We start from the raw sequence: 20,082 nt of genomic DNA, 5'->3' as shown, positions 1-20,082 counted from the left end.
ACGCTGGAGACAGACAGTCTGTACAGACTCTGTTCCTCTTCCAGCAGCAAATCATCTAGTTTCTCATTCTCACACAGACAATGGATGTTTAAGGGAATGAAAAATGGCTTCAGGAATATTAATCGTAATTTATTTTATATATATATATATATATATATATATTATTTCTGCAAGCATTTCTCAATATATATGAAATATACTTTATATTTTAGAGTCAGATGAACCATCATATTTTGTTTTATTTTTATATATTTTATTTTTTTATTTTTTTTACAATCGTATTATTTAATATCCATGCTTGCATATTTGTCCTGAAAAGATTTGTGTCAGAGGAATCATAATTTATATTATTTATATCATAGTCTATCATTCATTTCTCATAATTATATTTATATTATTTTGTATTATCATGTATTATATAGATTTTTTTATTATGCAAGTTCTTGATACTTGATACTTCATAATTTTAGAGTCAGAGGAATCGTCTATATATCGTATATCTTACAATTGATATCATAACATATGTCAATACAATTTATGATATAAATATTTTACATTTTTGTTTTTATTATATAATATCCATACTTGTATATTTGCTCTGAAATAACTTTAGAGGAATCATAATTTCGCTGTTTTTCACTACATGAACACAAGAAAGTTTATTAATTTTAATTTATAAGCACAAATATAACCGTACAGTCTAATAAACAGAAATATTTACCTATTTATATTTTTATTGTATAATTTATCTATTTTAATCTCAAACATTTGAAAAAAGAAAACCATGTAAAACGCACACACTACAAGAGCATTTTTGAGTGGATCATGTGTGAGTCACTGATTGGTTGTTTTGAACGGATTGATTCAGGCCCAGTTCCTGTACGCTGGTTCTGACTCCGGAGTGGTTCAGTGTCCCACAGCGTTCTGTGAGAAGTACCTGTCCTGTGTGGACTGTGTCCTGGCTCGAGACCCGTACTGCGCCTGGGACGCGCGCTCGACTTCCTGCATTAATATTTTCCAGGATGATGCTCAACAACGGTGAGAAATGAGAACTGACCGGCACATCGTGACCGACGGCACGTCTGTCTTGTTGACATGGAGGATTTTAGTCTTTAACTTCTCAAATATTTGCAGACACGGCGTCTCTGCGCTGGGCTTTCATGAGGAACACATTATGTTGTAATTGTGTCTTATTTGTTTATAATTTATCCATGCAGTGTTTAAAAGACGCTTTTAAATATTTTTGAATATATTTCCTGGAATATGTTTGCCAGACGGCATTATCATCATTAATCAGATGTGTCTATATTTACTCTGAGCTGTGTGTTTCTCCTGTGTGTTTTACAGGAAGTTGATTCAGAGCCTCAAAGGGGATGCTGGGATGTGCCCTCCAGGTGTGTAATGCACAATGTCATTTGTATTCACTTGCTCAAATGGTCCAGTTTTAGTGCTTGTTTTTTTGCTGTCTGTACACTAGCTGAGACAGACCAACAAAAGCAAGAGTGCATAAGACCATTGTCACTGTATATCTAATAATTATACAGCCGTGTAAACACCACACACACCAGGAAAGTGTAACGGATACAACTGCTAGAGGCATTTAAGTGTGTGGACTAGGGCTGGGCAATGTTTATCTTTTTTATTATTTATAATTTATTATCTTTTTTTTTTCATTTACGAAAATATAAGTTTAATTTCTTAAGTATTTCTCAGTGTCTTCTAATATATTTAATCTATATAATTTCTAAATATTTGTAATATACTTCATAACTTTATAGTCAGAGGAATTATCATCATTTATTTTTATATAATTTATTTTTTAATAATTATTATTTGTATGTATTTTTATATATAATTAAATATATTATAAATGTTTTATATATAAATATACTTTTTAAATTTCTCAGTACATTATAATGTAATGTATAATATATTATAATGGACTTTATATTTTATCATTTTAGATTCGGATAAATTATCATTATTTTTTTGTTATTATTTAATTTATTTTTTATTTATATAATTTTATTATGTAATATCCATAGTTGCATATTTGTTCTTAACTAACTTAAGAGTCATAGGAATCATAATAGTTTATATATTTTATACTCTTTTTTTAAATTATTTCTCTATATTATTTATAATATACTTTTATAATTTTACAGTCGGATAAATCATCCTAATATATTTTATTATTTATATATTAATAAGGTCAGAGGAATCATAAATTATAATTTAAACAGTCATTTCTGGGTAGATTCTAAATGATTAAAACAGGAAGTGGAATACAGTACAAATCTAGTTATAAATAATCACAATCGCTGTTTTTCACTACATGAACACAAGGAAGAATATTAAATGATTTTAATTAATAAGCACAAATAAAGTAGTACAATTGAATTGGTAAAATGTTCCTTTTTATGTTTTTATTAGGGCTGTCAGTTAAACGCGTTATTAACGGCGGCGATTTTTTTATTGCGAGATTAACGGTCTTTTTGGCCTAGCAAACTTTGTATTTTTTTTCACATGCTTTTGCAACAGGACGCGGCTGCGCTATGAAACCCATTCATTTCAATGGCTTCGTCGACCAAAGCACAAGCGGATCTAGCTAGACCGGAAACAAAACAACAGGCACGCCGCACACACTTGTTTGGGCTTGCGAGCCGGTCAAATAGTTGGTTAACGTTACGTTTTGAGTGGATGACGAGCGCGAGACGCCGAAATGGATGCCAATAAGATTCTGAATGGAAAGTTTACTTTTAAAAAGTTGCCAAATGGTCCCATTGACGAGACCAAAGTGATCTGTGTGTTTTGTCGTTGTGAACTGAGCTATCATCATCGCTGCACGTCCAGTCTGAAATACCACTTGATGATGGCCAAGCACACACACACACACACACGCACACGCGCACACACACACACGCACACACACACGCAAACGCACACACACACACACACAGCTGATGCGAATTCTCCGCCCCCTCGTCAATATCAGGACCTCGTCAGTATTTCTTTCACCCTTTTATTGATGGACAGTGTTACATTGTGTGAGAGATTATTTGCTCCAAGTGAGAATGTTAGTGTGAAATTGAACACAGTATATGCCCATGTTGTTTTCAATAAAAAACATTTGCACAAGGCAAGCCGATCCACTTTTCCACGTTGATAAGAGCATTAAAATGAGAAAAAATAATGGGACAAAAAGAAATCAAGAGACATTTAGAATAGATAAAAATGTGCGATTAATCGCGAGTTAACTATGACATTAATGCGATTAATCGCGATCGTTTGACAGCACTAGTTTTTATTATGCGTTTTTTAATTTTAAATCTTAAACATTTTGAATTTTTAAAATAATTATAGGTGTCACTTTCCCCTTGTAAACTAAGAATTTACTGCATTGATGTTGAAGATGACCCATAATCCCGTCCCTCTTGCAGTCGCTGCTGTGGCGCTGGAGGACTACCAGCAGGTGGCGGTAAAGCCCGGCGGCTCGGCTGATCTGTGGTGTCAGGTGCGCTCTAACCTGGCTCAGGTGTTGTGGAAACTCAACGGTCACGCTCTCAGCGACGCCTCTCGCTTCCTCCTGCTGGGGGAGAACGGGCTCCTCATCTACAGCGTGACGTCAGAGGACGCGGGCCGCTACGAATGCTGGTCCGTCGAAGCGGGTGCGGGACAGAACTTCACCCGTCTGGTGGCCGGATACGTCCTTCGCCTGGATCTTCCCGAGAACACGCCTTCAATATCCGCTCAGCGTCCTCCGAGTGTGTCCCGTGACCCGACCCCGGCGCCTGAAGGTAATGACGGTCTCGCCTCAGGACTAACGTCAACACACACGGACTCTCCCTCACTAACAACCCCTCCATTCAACGCCATTAAACCCAAATCCCACATCCCTCCAGAGGTCAGCAACTTACCGACTCGCACCGAGACGCTCGATCCCTCGGCCAAATACATCCAACACGACAACAGCATAGCCCTGCTGTCGCTCTTCCTCCTCTTCTTCCTCCTCTTCCTCGCGGCTCTGGCGTATAACTGTTACATGCAGTACCTGCCGGCGCCGTGTCTCCGCCTGCGATCCGCTCTGCTCGGCTCCAACAAGAAACCTCAGGCCGAGTACGTGGCCTGCGAGTCGGGCCTGATGGAGCCCGTGCAGGAGAAGACGGATTCACCCAATCAGAACGGAGCGCACCCACTGCACGCGCTCAGAGACACCGGATACGAGACGGAGACGGAATATGTGAACGGAAGAGTCCCGTCCGACGGCTTCGAGGACGGTGACGATAGTCCCACTAAAGACCGGCCCTTCGACATAGACTGCGTGTCTCAGCCCATCGAGTACGCAGACGCTGACACGCCACACTAGTGCGGGCTTACACGTGCGCTTGCGTTTGAGGTAAACCACCGTTACTGAACCAAGAACCACAACTAAATTCCAAATAAGATTCCAAATTGGAAACATTATTTACCAAATTGGTAAGTTTGCGTGATGTTTTCCAAATTGGAGTTCCGGACTGTGTCTGAATATTGTTTGTGCAGTTTTAATAATATTTAGCCTCGGTTTGCACTTTCCTGTTATTGTCTTATTTTCTGGTACAAACCATTCTTAAATCAAGATACTTTTGCTTGAGAAGCTAAATAAGATATTAAGTCTTGCTTTTTGAAAAAAAAAAAAGTATCAAAATTGAGTCGGTTTTGTCGAAATATTATTTGTAGTATTTTTACTTTCTTTTGATTTTGGGGTGAAATATCAACAAACCCTAAAATGTAAAGAAATGTTTTTGTTTTGAAAAACTTTTTTGTTTAAAAAGGACTGTTTCCAGGATCATTATATTAGAATTTTTTATATTATTTTGCATTTTGACATTATTTCATGAGATTTTACTTTTTTTTTTTAATGGGTTTCTGATTCTGACAGGATAATTTTGTATTACATGTAGAGTATTTTTGGCATAATAATAATACACATTTGTTTAAATGTCATAAAAATAATGTCACAAAAAATATATAATTCAAAAGGAAAACACGATACGCCACTGACACATTTCTTCTAGTTTCCTGCATTCATCTTTAATATTTTTTAGTAGAAAACAAGTCATTTTGATTATCCAGTAAATGTGTCTTGATTTCAGAATGTTTAATTATTGGTATTGGAAAAGAAGACAAAACATAGTGAGGAAGAAAAAGATTTTTTGCAGTGTGGGGTCCGACCCGAAGTTTATTGGTGATTGATGGCGTGTGGTTGTTAAATCTCAGGGATGATTTCAGTTTCACACATGCAGAGGAAGAGGAAGATGTCTCTGGAAGACCCAAATGCTCTACAACGCTCAAAAACAGAGCCAGATCGTTCCAAAAGCTAAAATGGGTTCCTCGTGTTTATAAACGAGACCAAAAAAAAGTCTAAACACTGTGATATGTCTCTAGCACAGCTTCCTGTGGGTGCAGATGACATGTCTTGTCTGAAGACAACACTTTCACCTGTGTGTGTGTGTGTGTGTGTGTGTGTGTGAGAGAGAGAGAGAGAAAGAGCTGCCGTCTCACATGACACAATATTCGATTTCTGAGAGTGTTTGACTGAAGTCCACAAACGTGAGCTTTGAAAACTTTTTTTCTTAAAGAAGCAGCTTTATGATTTTGATATTTTTGAAGATATTATATTATTTATGTTAGCAATAGTAGCGTGAATATCACAAAAAAAAGTCAAGAAACCCCAACATTTTTTGCATTTTTATTTTGACATTATTTCATGATGGTGAAATACATAAATTGTGTCCTGACAGGATAATTTTCATCACTTTATGTATTTCTTTAACATTATGGCAGTTGGAATATTAAGCATGCTTAAATGTCATTGAAAATACTGTCACAAAATGTTTTTTTATATGTAATTTGTAGTATTTTTTTTATTTTGTTTTTGGGGTGAATTGTCAAAACTCCAAAATGTCAAGAAAATTTAATATTTTTGCCCCTTTTTAGGACATTATTTTCTTTTTTTCATTTAATTTTGGGTTGCATTTTGGCAATATTTCATGACAGTGATTTTAATAAACACACAAAATATATATAATAAATTGTGTCCTAACTGGATAGTTTTCATGACTGTATTGCATATAAATTATTATTATGCTAATTCAAATATTAAGAATAAATCTTCTTAAATGTCATGAAAATAATGTCACAAATATTGATTTTCTTTATGCAAAAAAAGTAACTTTTTCATGATAGTGACTTGAATACAAAAAATAAATAAATACATAGTGTCCTGCAAGTACTTCTGGCATTATTGGAAAAGAAATGTCATGAAAACAGCGTCACGAAGCATGCTACGTATACTTGGTTTTCTCTTGATTTTTGGGTGAAATGTTTGGTCACGCCTCTCCTGCTGTTTCCCGCCGTCATTCCCAGCTTTTCCCGTGGCGTTCCTGAATCTCCTGTCCATTCTCAGCACACTCTTGTGTTTGTCTCTCTCTCTCTCTCTCTCCTTTCCTCCTTCACTACACAGCACCCTTGGCTGTTCCTCATCCCCCTGTCGACGTCCCGTCCTCGGGCTGGAGGGGTGTGGATGGGCCTCGGCTGATCCCCCCTCTCCTGAGGGAACAGTCCTGGGCCCTTCACCCTCACCAGGCCTTCCTGCTCTTCTGCCTGGCCTTGGGTGAGTGGTACCTCTGACCTCTGACCTGCTTCTCTCTCATCAGTCTTGTCTCAATACTCCCAAGCCTGACTTCCTTTCACTCCTCCTGCAATATTAAGTGTTCTGATTGGCCGACGAGCCAGATTTTGTGAGAGGAAGTCATTGGACGAGTATTTCGACAAGTGTTTTTGTGTGTCTGCATGTTCTGCTCACCGCCTGATGCCTAAAATTTGCATTCGAATTTTTCTTTTTACTCCTTTATTTTCAAAAAAGAGCGAATAATGAAGAGATTCACTTCTTTAGAGTTTACTAAACTTTTATTTTACAGTAAATAACTTTAGAATTTCTGTTCAGATCTTAATTTATGATTATGGTTTGTATTATTGTTTCACCTTGAGACGCGAATCTTGTTCTATAAATGGACTCTTGTGAAAGAAGTGCGTGAGAAAACGTCTGACTAAAGGACTCTATGAAGGTCGTTCATCAGATCACATGCACTTTCAGCACCAGCCGTGTACAGTGTAAATATTTGTACATAAAAAAAAACTGATGATGTACAAAGTTTCTTCAAATCTTTTTGTTAGAGAGCCTGAATAAATGTTTGAATTGCAAAAAATGTGAAATGCTGTTTATTGCGTACAGATGCGTTATTGAAGCTGTATATTATATCATGTGGTTTAAACTGCCCCTATTATGGTATATTTTAAAGACTCAGTGTGTGAATCCTAAAATTAGGATTAAATTGTTAGACTTAAATTGTTTAAGTCTCCTGCAACATGTTTACACGCATCCAAGCTCAAACACTGTCGTCTTCTCACATCCATTGCGGCATCAGCTCATTTCTCAGAGTCTGAAACGGTTTGATCAAGGATCTGATCTCTATAAACCCTGCCTTTCTGAGAGCCTGCTCTGCTCTGATTGGTCAGTGCTCTGCTCCGATTGGTCAGATGGCCCAGTCTGTTGTGATTGGTCTACTCTGCTCCGATTGGTCAGATGGCCCAGTCTGTTGTGATTGGTCTACTCTGCTCTGATTGGTCAGATGGCCCAGTCTGTTGTGATTGGTCTACTCTGCTCCGATTGGTCAGATGGCCCAGTCTGTTGTGATTGGTCTGGTCTGCTCTGATTGGCCGAGCACTTACAGCGTGTTTCAGTAACTAAATGGGCATTACCATATATGGATTTCCGCTCCGGATCTTCCGCCGAACTTGATAGACAGTGATATGAACAGTAACCATGGCGTCGGTTTTACTATATCAATCACATCCTTTAGAAGTGCATCAAAGTGGATTCACACACTGAAAACAGCGTCTTCTCGACATGAACAACACAAAGCAAACTCTTCCAGTCTCAGCTACAACTACAGTGTTTGAGGGCGGGGCTAAGTAGACGCTGTACGCCGTCAGCCAATGAAAACCATAGGCTGGTATTATGCAAATTAGTTACAAAACTACATAATTTTGAGCAGGAAGTGAGACGAGTTACTGACGACTCTGGCGGTTCCTTTCTTCTGCGAGGATTACTCCATTTATCTGCACTTTGTAACTTTACAGACCTTTTACATTCACAAACAGCTTTATTACACACTACATGAAAGGTAATATCCCACAGACCACAATAGGGGCACTTTAAAGGGCTTTTGAAGTGAGCAAAAACATCAACAGCCTGCAAAATCTAATTATTATTATACACTATTACAATTTTTGAATGTTTTTAAGCGAGGGCAGTGAATCAGTCCTTTCCCATAGTGGCATTAAACGTGTGACGGATGTGAAAACATTCATATTTAAAGATTGTCAGCTAGGTGTCACTGTTCACAAGCACAGATGAGATCTCCGCTTCGGTGTTTGCAACAGTGCCGTTACAATGCTAGTCTGTTGGGCAAGACGTTTCAGGGGGTTTCAAAGCAGAAATGTGAAGCTCATATTTTTGTTAAAGCACTTTATATTAATTGTTTCATATATAATTGTGTGTTATTTGTAGCTCAAGCAGCACTGACACAAGCAATGCCACGGTCATGGGTTTGATTCCCAGATCATGATCGGAGAAAATGAATATCTTTAATGAAATGTAAATCACTTTGGATAAAAGCATCTGACAAATGCATGAATGTAAATGTATTTGAGCTAAAGAGTCTTATAAGGTGAAACTCATTTTCTGGGTGGATGAACTGTTATTCATCGCCAAATGATTTTTTCTATCTAAACGGTCACTATTTTATCCCTGTGTTTACTGTGAAAGTTACCAGGTTTACCAGGTTACAAGTCGAAATATTGGATATAACTTTGCACAGAAAGTGGTTTTGTGTCGACACGTACGTGTGTCTTTGTAATGTACCAGTGAAATGAGACAAACTCAATTAGACGAGTCAAAATGTATGGAAACCTGTTTCCGCCATAGAATAAAAAAGGTAATTGCAACTTTTTATCTCAATTCTGACTTAAAGTTTATAACTTAAAGTTCTGACTTTCTCGCAATTCCGAGTTTATGTCTCACTCTGATGTAAACTCTTCATTACGAGTCATAAAGTCTCAATTGTGCGATATTTTTAACTCAGTCATAATTTTGAGTTAAAAAGTTGCTATTACCTTTTATTATTGGTTTTGATTGTTCTGTGGTGCTTGTGGTGGTCAACAACATGTCACACAGATACTGTAAATCAAGCTTGTGTATATAACCACTCAGCTTGTATTGAACCACTCATTTAAAACATTTATTTACTCATTTAGCTGAATGCATTTGAAACAAATCCTAACTAATTTGATCTGGTTTATGATCTGAATGTACAGTTTGTTATGCATGTAGAATGAGAGTGTGTGATAATCCAATGATTCCTCAAACCGCATGATACTGCCAGGTTTGACTGGCTTTAGTTGTGGATGAAAACCGTGTGTGTGTGTGTGTACTGGAGCTCTAAATATCATGTAGGGTCCAAATGTAAGTGCAGTTTTCCTTCAGGTCCTCGAGATGTAAGTGTTGAGTGGCACATGAACGGACGGAGACTCGAGACTCCCGTGTTTGAACACAGGCGCGTGGTTTCCCATGATGCCGTGCTGGTGAGCAGCTGGCTGAAGGAAGAAGCTCTGACAGAAGATGTGCAGTATGAGTGTACGGCAGTGTCTGAAACTGGAAACGACGCTTCAAAAGTCGACCTTCGGCTCAATGCCAGAGGTAAAGCCGCGAGTCGGACTGTAAAATGCGCATGCGTGGTCGTGTTGCCTTCACCTGTGACGTGATGATGATGATGATGTGTGTTTCCTCTCAGACGAGGCCGGTGTTCCTCACACACATGTGGATCAGTGGAGAAACACTCTGTCTGAACACAACACACTCCTGCAGGAGTGGAAGAAAGCCTGGGTGAGGGGAAAATCACACTTTTTGATGTTCGATGTTGAATTTTAGAGCACATTTCCTGAAAGAAATGATTTTTTTTTTTTTGTTCACTGAACTTTTACTCTCAAATCAGTGACCAATTCAACAATTCAAACTCTTGCACTTGAGATTCATAGACACTACCAATCAAACGTTGTTTTTTTATTATTGTTTTTTTTTATAAATGTATCATTTTATTCAGCAATGATGCATTAAATGAATCAATAGTGACAGTGAAGATTAGACAGTGCGCATTTATAATGTTAAGATTTCAATTTCAAATAAATATTGTTCTTTTGAACTTTTTTCATCAATGAATCCTGAAAAAATGGTTTCATCATCATATCATAATGATTTCAGTGACACTGAAGACTGGAGTAATGATGCTGTTGAACACACAGCTTTGATCACAGGAATAAATTACATTTTAATATATATTCACATAGAAAACAGCTATTTTAAATTGTAATAATATTTCACAATATTAATATTTCTACTGTATTTAGAATTAATAATGAGCAGAAGAGACATCTTTCAAAAACATTTAAACCCCAAACTTGTGAATGTTAGTGTGGCTTTCGAGATGTTTTTGCACACATTTGTGTGTGTGTGTGTGTGTGTGCATATATACCGGTATATAGGCCTATATATATATATTGACCTGGACACTGGAATTTGAGGTTAGATGTCCATAGGATGGTTTAGGGTTAACACATGATGATGGTGTGTTTGTTGTTGATCACAGTTGTTCTCGTCCTGTAGGAGAGCTGTGATGGACAGGGTGTTCTCTGAACCGGCTCATTATCGCTCATCATGGCATCGTTTTCTGGCTCCAGGGACGGACGCTTGGACGAGAGCACACACACACACACACACACACACACACTCTCACATCATCACACTGCTGGTGTGTGGTGCTTCAGGTCCATGATGCACACACACACACTCTCTCAGCGGCTCCGTGTCCATCAGCCTGTCCCTGTTCCTCCGGATCCGAGATCCCACTGGAGAACGTCGGGGATTGCAGGCGGTTTGAGACAGTTGTGGAGGACGTACGCAGAGAGACAGGTGCAGACAGCGAGACTGATGACAACCGCTTTCTACAACGCTTCTATTTGTAGCGCTTCCATCCTCGAGAGCAGACACAGCGGCTCATGTTAGTGAAGCAGCATCTGTGTTTATAGCCTCCTGTTGTGTTATTGAAATAATCCCGTGTGTTTATCTAAGCAGATTTTGAATGCATATCAAGGAAGTTGCTAGAATATATTTTTTTGTCCTCCAAATTAGAGGTTGCAACCACAATAAATAATATTTCTATTATTCGTCAGAGACTTTAACCATGTTTTTGGATGTATCTGGAGCAGTTTCACAGCCTCAACTCCTGTTCTGAGCTGTAGTTGTGTTCAAGATATTCTGAAGGAAACTTTGTTTACAGGGGAAAAAACGTACCATAACAATCATAATAGCCTATAAAACCCATGTTCCTTAAAATACTCTATATGTGAAATGACTAAGCTCAGAATCTCTCTTATCTCTTCATGTTGTTTGCACAACTCTAAATGAAGTTTTATGGCTCCTCTCCATATGAAGGTCAATGGCGTCCACTTCATGTGTCCTCTTCCTGACCTCTGACCTCAGAGACCAGCGTATGATCGTCCAGAGAGTGTGTGAAGACTGTTAACTGACCCACACAATCAGCTGCCAATGAAAGGCACATTAATCAATCCCTGCACTGCTTTTCCAGCTGATCCAGACGGGTGACCTCTAGAGACACTGTAACACACACACACACACACACACTTACCAGCCTATTAAAATCAGTGTTCACCTCTGAACACATAAACAGCGTGGCTTTGGGAAGGTGAAGTCTCAGTTTTTACATTCAACCATCCTCATAAAACCGCAGATATTGTACAAACAGGTTTAATTTAAGCTTTTAAATCGCATTTTATAGATCAGCCACCAATGTTTTGAAAACTTGCATGCATACAGCAGTGTCCTTAAGTGATGTTCAGAGCGGATATTTGTTTTTATGACCATACAAGTTTGATTAAATCAAAACATGAGGAATATATATATATATTTTAAATATAAGGGAAAAACTAACACTAAACTTGTGGTATTTATCTGACAAAAGCATTTGGCAAAAAGGATAAACTACAGTTACAGGTTTTATTTTACTATGCAAAACAAAACAAAAAACTTATAGAAAAGCATAAAGCTCAAAGGAAAAAGCATACATTGACCACAACATAATCAGTTATTAATATTTCGTTGGTCTCTCTTGTTCTTGCATGTTCATATTTATATATATTTTTATGACAGCCTGGTCAAAGATGATGTCAACACAATTTGCTTTGTCAATGCACTATTATCACAAATAAAACGACTGACTCCAAGCACAACTACTCAATATACTTACAAAATCTTTTTTTAATAATATTTGAATCGATGGTTATAAGCCAGACATCCCTTTCGGCCACTGCATGCAACATTTTACACAGTATTATGCTGCTGTTGTCAAAAAAATTACTTAATAATTCTTTCAATTCCTCAAGATTCTTAAATGCAATAATTTTAAAACATAACCCTTTCCTGATGAGAGCGAATAAAACCAGTGTGTGGTGTGAGACTTTATTTATTTCCAGGCTAAAATGTGACCTGGACATGAGAATTTCACCAAAGGGCTTTAAATGCTCCTCTTAACACGTTGTTTTCTATAGGATGAAGATCTAATTAAATTATTTTAATAATTTAAATCACATTTGATAGATCAGCAACCATTGTTTTGAAAATTAGCATCCATACATGCATCATAACCGTATTAGTTACTTGTCAAACATGCTTTAAACGCACGTTCCAATTCTCAAGATGCATCTCAGAAAGTTTTCGCACAAGATTCTTAAATGCATTCATTTGAAAACAGGAACTTTGCTATGTGAGTAAATGTTGAGTGGTTTTATATTGTGGTTTTCAGACTCCTATATTCACCAGGAAGGTGTTTTGCCACATACAGGAAGTGGTGGCCTCAGAAACAGGAAATGAGAGAGATCCAGCCACAGGTGAGGGAGATCATGTCATGTGGATTTCATTCAATTAAATAAACTTAATAACAGCGTTATTATCACTGAACCCAATGAACAGGCCTATTTAGAGTCCAGAACTAGTGGCTTTTGTCATTTTGACACCGATTGAAGTCTTAAATATGTTTCAGGTAAAGCCAGGAATTGGATGTCCGGATATTTAGCAGCAACATTCACTCAAATCTTTTATATCTGCTTTAGCTTTGAGAAACAAAACAGGACTCCTGTCATCAATACTAAAAACGACACTACTAGAAATCTGATAAAAGACACTGTGAGAAAAATGATGACCGTTTATAGGCCTGATTCTTCCGCCAGCCATTAGGCTGCTACTGTAACCCACAGCTATTACTGTCAGCTACTGTAATGGTTCAGTCTGACCAAATAATGACAAATGTAAAAGGTAACTAATTAAACTATTCATCGTTTTGACCAACAAATATAATTTCCTTTTAAACACATGACAGTTTGCCCCAAAAAGAATATCCCAAACTGCCCCAATCTACCATCATCATCATCTAGAATCCACTGCCCCAATGCCTGTATTGTAAACCCAGTTAACAGGGAACGTTCTCGGAACTTCCACTTTCAGAATGTTAAGAGAGCATTCAAAAGTAACGTTTCCATGTTTGAAAAATGATCAAATGGAATGTTCTCTTTTTTAACCATTCAGAGAACTTTCAAAAATAGCGTTAAGAACGTTCTCAAAACATAGACTATTTAATTGAGCTGTGAAATCACTGCTCACTGGAGCTTTTAGACCACATAAAACATGGCGATAAACAACACTAGCTAACTAGAATGCATTTTACTTACTAACAAATTGGGAACACATTTGTATTTTATTATTGTAGCCTATTATAATAAGCATTTTACTATGTTCTTATCTTATTTAAAGTACCAAATGAGGCATACAACATGAATGGTTTATCCTAAAATGGGTTAGCTAAATGTTCTTCGAACAGTTGTTCTATAACAAGTATTTGGAATATTGTTATTCAAAACGAACCACTGCATTAGTTGCGATGTGGCGCCATCGTGTGGTGAAAGCAGAGTTGTGCTGGCAGAGGAACTACGCAGAAAACAGGCACGAGGCGGCATTTTAATTTTATTATAAAGAGCAGCAAGAATATAAAAAGTCATAATTCTATTCTTTTTGAAAAGTAATGTTGTGATAAAAGGTATAAACTTGTTCTTTTCTCAGTAAAAACCCTGTTTTCAAGAAGCGCAGTAGCTGATAGTGCTGTCATTATGGCTGTTCTATAACTACTTTTTAAACAGATTGTTCAAATTTTGTATCGTAATTTAAACATGACAAAGCTCTTTTACAGTATACACTTGCCTTCCCTGAACAATTAACGGAAACTAAGAATCTTCATTTCCTAGATACACACAAATTATTCCCTTTAGCATACAGTACATCTTTTTATCCCCCAAAATATTTAGCATTGTTCTTTAGTTCAGCCATGTAAACACTGATTTAGGTTTCTAAACACTGATGATGCATCACAGACTTTTATTCAACACACAAAGGTTTGGTTTCACCCAGAGAGGCACTTGGGTCACATGCTTCTTTTTTTTCTTTTTTTAGTTAAGAGCCCTTGAATTTTTACTGAAAATTTCCCATAATCCCTTGATTCTGTCCAAGCATAAATCATGGTCAAAGGAGTCCAGAAACGAGGTGAAGTTCTCCAGTATTCACTGAATATCACATTCAACCACAGGAATGTTCCAGAAAAGCAGGCGACACTTGCCACTGTCATTATTTTGGTAGAGGTCTTCTAAACAGCAGAATATGCGGTTCTGGAAAAATAAATACAAAAGCAAATGTTATATATCTTTCATTTATTTGATCAAAACTTAAAGGGATAGTTCACCCTAAAATGAAAACTCTTTAATTAATTAATTACTCACCCTCATGTTGTTCCAAACCCGTAAGACTTTCGTTCATCTTCGAAACACAAATGAAGATCTTTTTAATGAAATCGGAGAGCTTTCTGTCCCTCCATTGACAGCTACGCAACTACCTCTAGTGCATCAAAAAGTTCATAAAGAGATCGTAAAACTAATTCATATGAATTGAGCGGTTTAGTCCAAAATTCTCTTAACTGTGCGTTCACACCGGACGCGAATAGCGCGTCAAATTCGCGTCTACCGCGTCTAGTTTGACGCTTGACCACTTTGTGTTAATTCGCGTGTCAATGGCGAAATTGACGCGCGTAAAAACAAAAGTTTGAAGCGAAATTTACGCGCGTCAGAGGCGAAATCCGGAGGCGAAAGTTTCGAAACCCGTTGGCGGCCATCTTTTTAGATGTTTATCGAGCATTAGCATTAGCATTATTCGAGAGAGTCACCGCTCGTATATGCTCTGGAGAGCAGAAGCAGCTCCGTAGGGGACATCGTCGCTGTACTCGGGTCCACCAGAACCTCCGGAGGGTTTCAGGAGTTTCACAATTTAATCCAGGAGCTAGGTTTGGTGGACCTAATGGTGAGGACGCTGATGAGGACAGCGTAGGCCGTATAAGCCCTCGGCCTCGAGTGGTCTACCTATGCCTGTCGAGCCCGCGCTCTACAGCCCGGCGCGAGGTTCACCCTCGCCCGCATCCACCTAATCTGTCATTTATTTTTGTTTTGATAATAAATGAAGCCAGCCTCCAAAAGTGATTAATCTGTCCTGTGATTTTTCTCTCTCTCTCACACATCACTGTCCAGACACGAACTTATATGTTGGTTGTCTTTACATTATAATAATATTTCATATAATCTAGATATGGAATAAATAGCATTCAATGCAAAATGAATATGTCTCATATATTGAAATCAAGTTTTATGTGATAAAATATTTGCTTTGTTGTGCATTAGAACCACAGTCATATATTACAAAATAATTTATTGAAGCATCCAGATACTTCACCACGTGACAGCAGCCAGCAGCTAGGCTCCTGATTGGTTAACGCGGCGCGAATTGACGCAGAAGTTCAGATTTTTCAACTCGGGCGGCAGACGCGAATTCGCGTCAAACGCGTGAATGCACAAATAGCACTAACTAAATCATTCGCGCGTAACGCGCTTAACGCGCCAGACGCTCAATTCGCGCCATTCGCGCGAACTTGACGCGCGAATGAGGCGTATTCGCGTCTACCGCGCCGCGCTCTACGCCTCATTCGCGCCGCAGGAATTTTTTACGCGCGTAACGCGTCTTTGCATTGACTTAACATTGAAATCACTCGCGCCTGACGCGCTATTCGCGTCCGGTGTGAACGCACCATAAGAGACTTGATTACTTAATGATGAACAGATTGATTTAGGCTTTTATTCACATATAAACATTGATCAGCGAACATAAACAGAAACTCAACCGAACCTGCTTGGCGTGCGAGAATGAACCTCATTGGTTCTTGCTAAAGCTCAAACGTGCTGCGTAACACGAGAATGAACCTCATTGGTTCTTGCTAAAGCTCAAACGTGCTGCGTAACACGAGAATGAACCTCATTGGTTCTTGCTAAAGCTCAAATGTGCTGCGTAACACGAGAATGAACCTCATTGGTTCCTGCTGAAGCTTAAATGTGCTGCGTAACACGAGAATGAACCTCATTGGTTCTTGCTGAAGCTCAAATGTGCTGCGTAACACGAGAATGAACCTCATTGGTTCTTGCTGAAGCTCAAATGTGCTGCGTAACACGAGGATGAACCTCATTGGTTCTTGCTGAAGCTCAAAACGTGCTGCGTAACGCGAGGATGAACCTCATTGGTTCTTGCTGAAGCTCAAATGTGCTGCGTAACACGAGAATGAACCTCATTGGTTCTTGCAGAAGCTCAAATGTGCTGCGTAACACGAGAATAAACCTCATTGGTTCTTGCTGAAGCTCAAATGTGCTGCATAACACGAGAATGAACCTCATTGGTTCCTGCTGAAGCTCAAATGTGCTGCGTAACACGAGAATGAACCTCATTGGTTCTTGCAGAAGCTCAAATGTGCTGCGTAACACGAGAATGAACCTCATTGGTTCTTGCAGAAGCTCAAATGTGCTGCGTAACACGAGAATGAACCTCATTGGTTCTTGCAGAAGCTCAAATGTGCTGCGTAACACGAGAATGAACCTCATTGGTTCCTGCTGAAGCTCAAATGTGCTGCGTAACACGAGAATGAACCTCATTGGTTCTTGCAGAAGCTCAAATGTGCTGCGTAACACGAGAATGAACCTCATTGGTTCCTGCTGAAGCTCAAATGTGCTGCGTAACACGAGGATGAACCTCATTGGTTCCTGCTGAAGCTCAAATGTGCTGCGTAACACGAGAATGAACCTCATTGGTTCCTGCTGAAGCTCAAACGTGATGCGTAACACGAGAATGAACCTCATTGGTTCTTGCTGAAGCTCAAACGTGATGCGTAACACGAGAATGAACCTCATTGGTTCCTGCTGAAGCTCAAACGTGCTGCGTAACACGAGAATGAACCTCATTGGTTCTTGCAGAAGCTCAAACGTGCTGCGTAACACGAGAATGAACCTCATTGGTTCTTGCAGAAGCTCAAATGTGCTGCGTAACACGAGAATGAACCTCATTGGTTCTTGCTGAAGCTCAAATGTGCTGCGTAACACGAGAATGAACCTCATTGGTTCTTGCTGAAGCTCAAATGTGCTGCGTAACACGAGAATGAACCTCATTGGTTCTTGGGGAAGCTCAAACGTGCTGCGTAACACGAGAATGAACCTCATTGGTTCCTGCTGAAGCTCAAATGTGCTGCGTAACACGAGAATGAACCTCATTGGTTCTTGCAGAAGCTCAAATGTGCTGCGTAACACGAGAATGAACCTCATTGGTTCTTGCTGAAGCTCAAATGTGCTGCGTAACACGAGAATGAACCTCATTGGTTCTTGGGGAAGCTCAAACGTGCTGCGTAACACGAGAATGAACCTCATTGGTTCCTGCAGAAGCTCAAACGTGCTGCGTAACACGAGAATGAACCTCATTGGTTCCTGCTGAAGCTCAAACGTGCTGCGTAACACGAGAATGAACCTCATTGGTTCCTGCAGAAGCTCAAACGTGCTGCGTAACACGAGAATGAACCTCATTGGTTCTTGCTGAAGCTCAAACGTGGTGCGTAACACGAGAATGAACCTCATTGGTTCTTGCTGAAGCTCAAACGTGGTGCGTAACACGAGAATGAACCTCATTGGTTCTTGCTAAAGCTCAAACGTGATGCGTAACACGAGAATGAACCTCATTGGTTCTTGCTGAAGCTCAAACGTGGTGCGTAACACGAGAATGAACCTCATTGGTTCTTGCTAAAGCTCAAACGTGATGCGTAACACGAGAATGAACCTCATTGGTTCTTGCTAAAGCTCAAACGTGCTGCGTAACACGAGAATGAACCTCATTGGTTCTTGCTAAAGCTCAAACGTGCTGCGTAACACGAGAATGAACCTCATTGGTTCTTGCTAAAGCTCAAACGTGGGGCACGTTCAAGTTCAAAACGGTGCGTAACGTTTTGCTACGGTTTCCGGGTTGAACGTCATGTTTCCTGGAAACGGCGTGCACCGGTGTGCAACAGGGTTTGAGATGCGTTTTCTCTTGTTTGGTGAGTGTGTCAGAACTGCAGTCCAATCAGCAGCAACATGTATATAAAGCACACGGTATTAAAGTGAACTCGCACAATGGGTTCAAGGAAAGTAATTTACAAATGTGTTTCGATGCAGCTCGGTATACGCAACAGTGAGGATATTAGAATACATGTTTGTCGTAAGTTTTATTGTAAAAATATAGGATATCAACATAATGATGTAGTTGTTTATATTTTTAGCTTCATTGCAAGTGTATGACATTTGGTATAGAAATAAACAATGGTAATTAAGTGCTTTTCCTAAAAATGAGAAAGAAAATACAGGGTATTAAAACAGTATGAACTACAAATAAAGTCAGTATGTTAGGCTAAATAGATGTGTTTTCAAATAAAAGCCTAAATTCAATCTGTTCATCATATAAAAAGATCGTGTCTCTTCAGAAATTTGGACTAAACCGCTCGAATCATATGGATTAGTTTTAAAATCCCTTTATGAAATTATTGAAGCGTCAAAGTGGTAGTTGCGTAGCTGTCAATGGAGGAACAGAAAGCTCTCAGATTTCATCCAAAAGATCTTCATTTGTGTTCTGAAGATTAGAACGACATGAGGGTGAGAAATTAATGAAAGAGTTTTTATTTTAGGGTGAACAATCCCTTTAAGTAGATTAATTTAGGTAACAGAATTGGGGTAAATGGCTCTTGAGATCACATGGTCTCAGCTGACTCTGGAGATCAGCTGACTCTGGATCAGAACACACACACACACACACACACACACACACACTCTGGCACTGATGAATTTGTGTGTGTGTTTGTATACAGACCTGGTTCATGGATCATGTAATGCACCCATCCCAGTGACTGCTGCACACCCAGCCTCCTCCACTCATCCTCCGACATCAGGTGAGATTTGGGCACTTGTTTGGCCAGTTCTCGCGGTAACACCACATGTCTGCCACCGCAAATGACAACATACAAATAACAAATACCGTGAATGACATGAACATGCCGCCTGAAAAGTGACGTCACTAGACTAAAAGCACATAAGAGACAATCAAAGCCATAGCTTTGTGTATACGTTAAAACATGCCGCTCAAATATATTACCTAACTTTATTAAGCAATTCACAAGGAGTAAGTTCAACACTACTGTGAAATTAAATGAATGATATTTAAAGAAAAACGCCGCAACGAGGCCTTGGAGCAGTTCAAACCTCCTTACCTGTATTCATAGTGATCATCTGTGTATTTATCCGAGTAGTAGATCTGTTTATGAGCCATATTAGATTGATAAATGTAGACTGCTATGACAATATTCGGATTTATTGAACCGTGAAAGAAGGATTCGATTAAACTCTCACAACTTAGTTACAAATTTAACCGATACAGTTTTAAACCCGAAACTCAACCGGAGCAGCCGCTTCTGATTGGCTGAG

The 20,082-nt window shown here is 38.9% G+C and overlaps 2 protein-coding genes across 7 annotated transcripts in view; one reads left to right on the top strand and one right to left on the bottom strand.

Moving 5' to 3' along the window:
- Positions 1 to 11,327, top strand: part of sema4d (sema domain, immunoglobulin domain (Ig), transmembrane domain (TM) and short cytoplasmic domain, (semaphorin) 4D) — a 79,891-nt gene extending 68,564 nt beyond the window's left edge. For 4 of the 6 annotated variants that reach the window (XM_056238412.1, XM_056238415.1, XM_056238414.1 and 1 more), the window contains 3 exons: positions 869 to 1,038; positions 1,348 to 1,394; positions 3,441 to 4,651. In XM_056238412.1, the coding sequence (XP_056094387.1) occupies positions 869 to 1,038; positions 1,348 to 1,394; positions 3,441 to 4,366 (1,143 nt within the window). In that variant the 3' untranslated portion in view covers positions 4,367 to 4,651. Of the gene's footprint in view, positions 1 to 868; positions 1,039 to 1,347; positions 1,395 to 3,440; positions 4,652 to 6,502; positions 6,653 to 9,586; positions 9,800 to 9,893; positions 9,986 to 10,762 lie in introns of those variants that run through there. The other 2 variants (XM_056238416.1, XM_056238417.1) reach the window with 2 other exon arrangements.
- Positions 11,328 to 14,172: 2,845 nt separating this feature from the next.
- Positions 14,173 to 20,082, bottom strand: zgc:86839 (Cyclin-dependent kinases regulatory subunit 2-like). Its single transcript, XM_056238540.1, has 3 exons — positions 19,869 to 20,082; positions 19,472 to 19,599; positions 14,173 to 14,886 (listed from the first exon to the last, which is right to left on the bottom strand). Exons 1-3 carry the CDS (start codon positions 19,925 to 19,927, stop codon positions 14,846 to 14,848), a joined length of 228 nt encoding a protein of 75 aa, XP_056094515.1. The 5' UTR covers positions 19,928 to 20,082; the 3' UTR covers positions 14,173 to 14,845.

Source organism: Rhinichthys klamathensis, unplaced genomic scaffold, assembly GCF_029890125.1.
Source record: "Rhinichthys klamathensis goyatoka isolate OS25496 unplaced genomic scaffold, OSU_Roscu_1.1 h1tg000523l_1, whole genome shotgun sequence".
NCBI classification, from domain to species: Eukaryota; Metazoa; Chordata; class Actinopteri; order Cypriniformes; family Leuciscidae; genus Rhinichthys; species Rhinichthys klamathensis.
Note: the sequence above shows the minus strand (reverse complement) of the source record. Positions and strands in the feature narration are given on the sequence as shown.

Bases quoted from the DNA above. Each gene is read 5' to 3' on its own strand.
- zgc:86839 (XM_056238540.1), bottom strand. From the start codon at position 19,927: ATGGCTCATAAACAGATCTACTACTCGGATAAATACACAGATGATCAC. The intron at 19,600-19,868 runs GTAAGGAGGTTT...TTGCGGTGGCAG, and splicing joins GATGATCACTATGAATACAG to ACATGTGGTGTTACCGCGAG. The intron at 14,887-19,471 runs GTCTGTATACAA...TTATTTTTCCAG, and splicing joins TTACATGATCCATGAACCAG to AACCGCATATTCTGCTGTTT.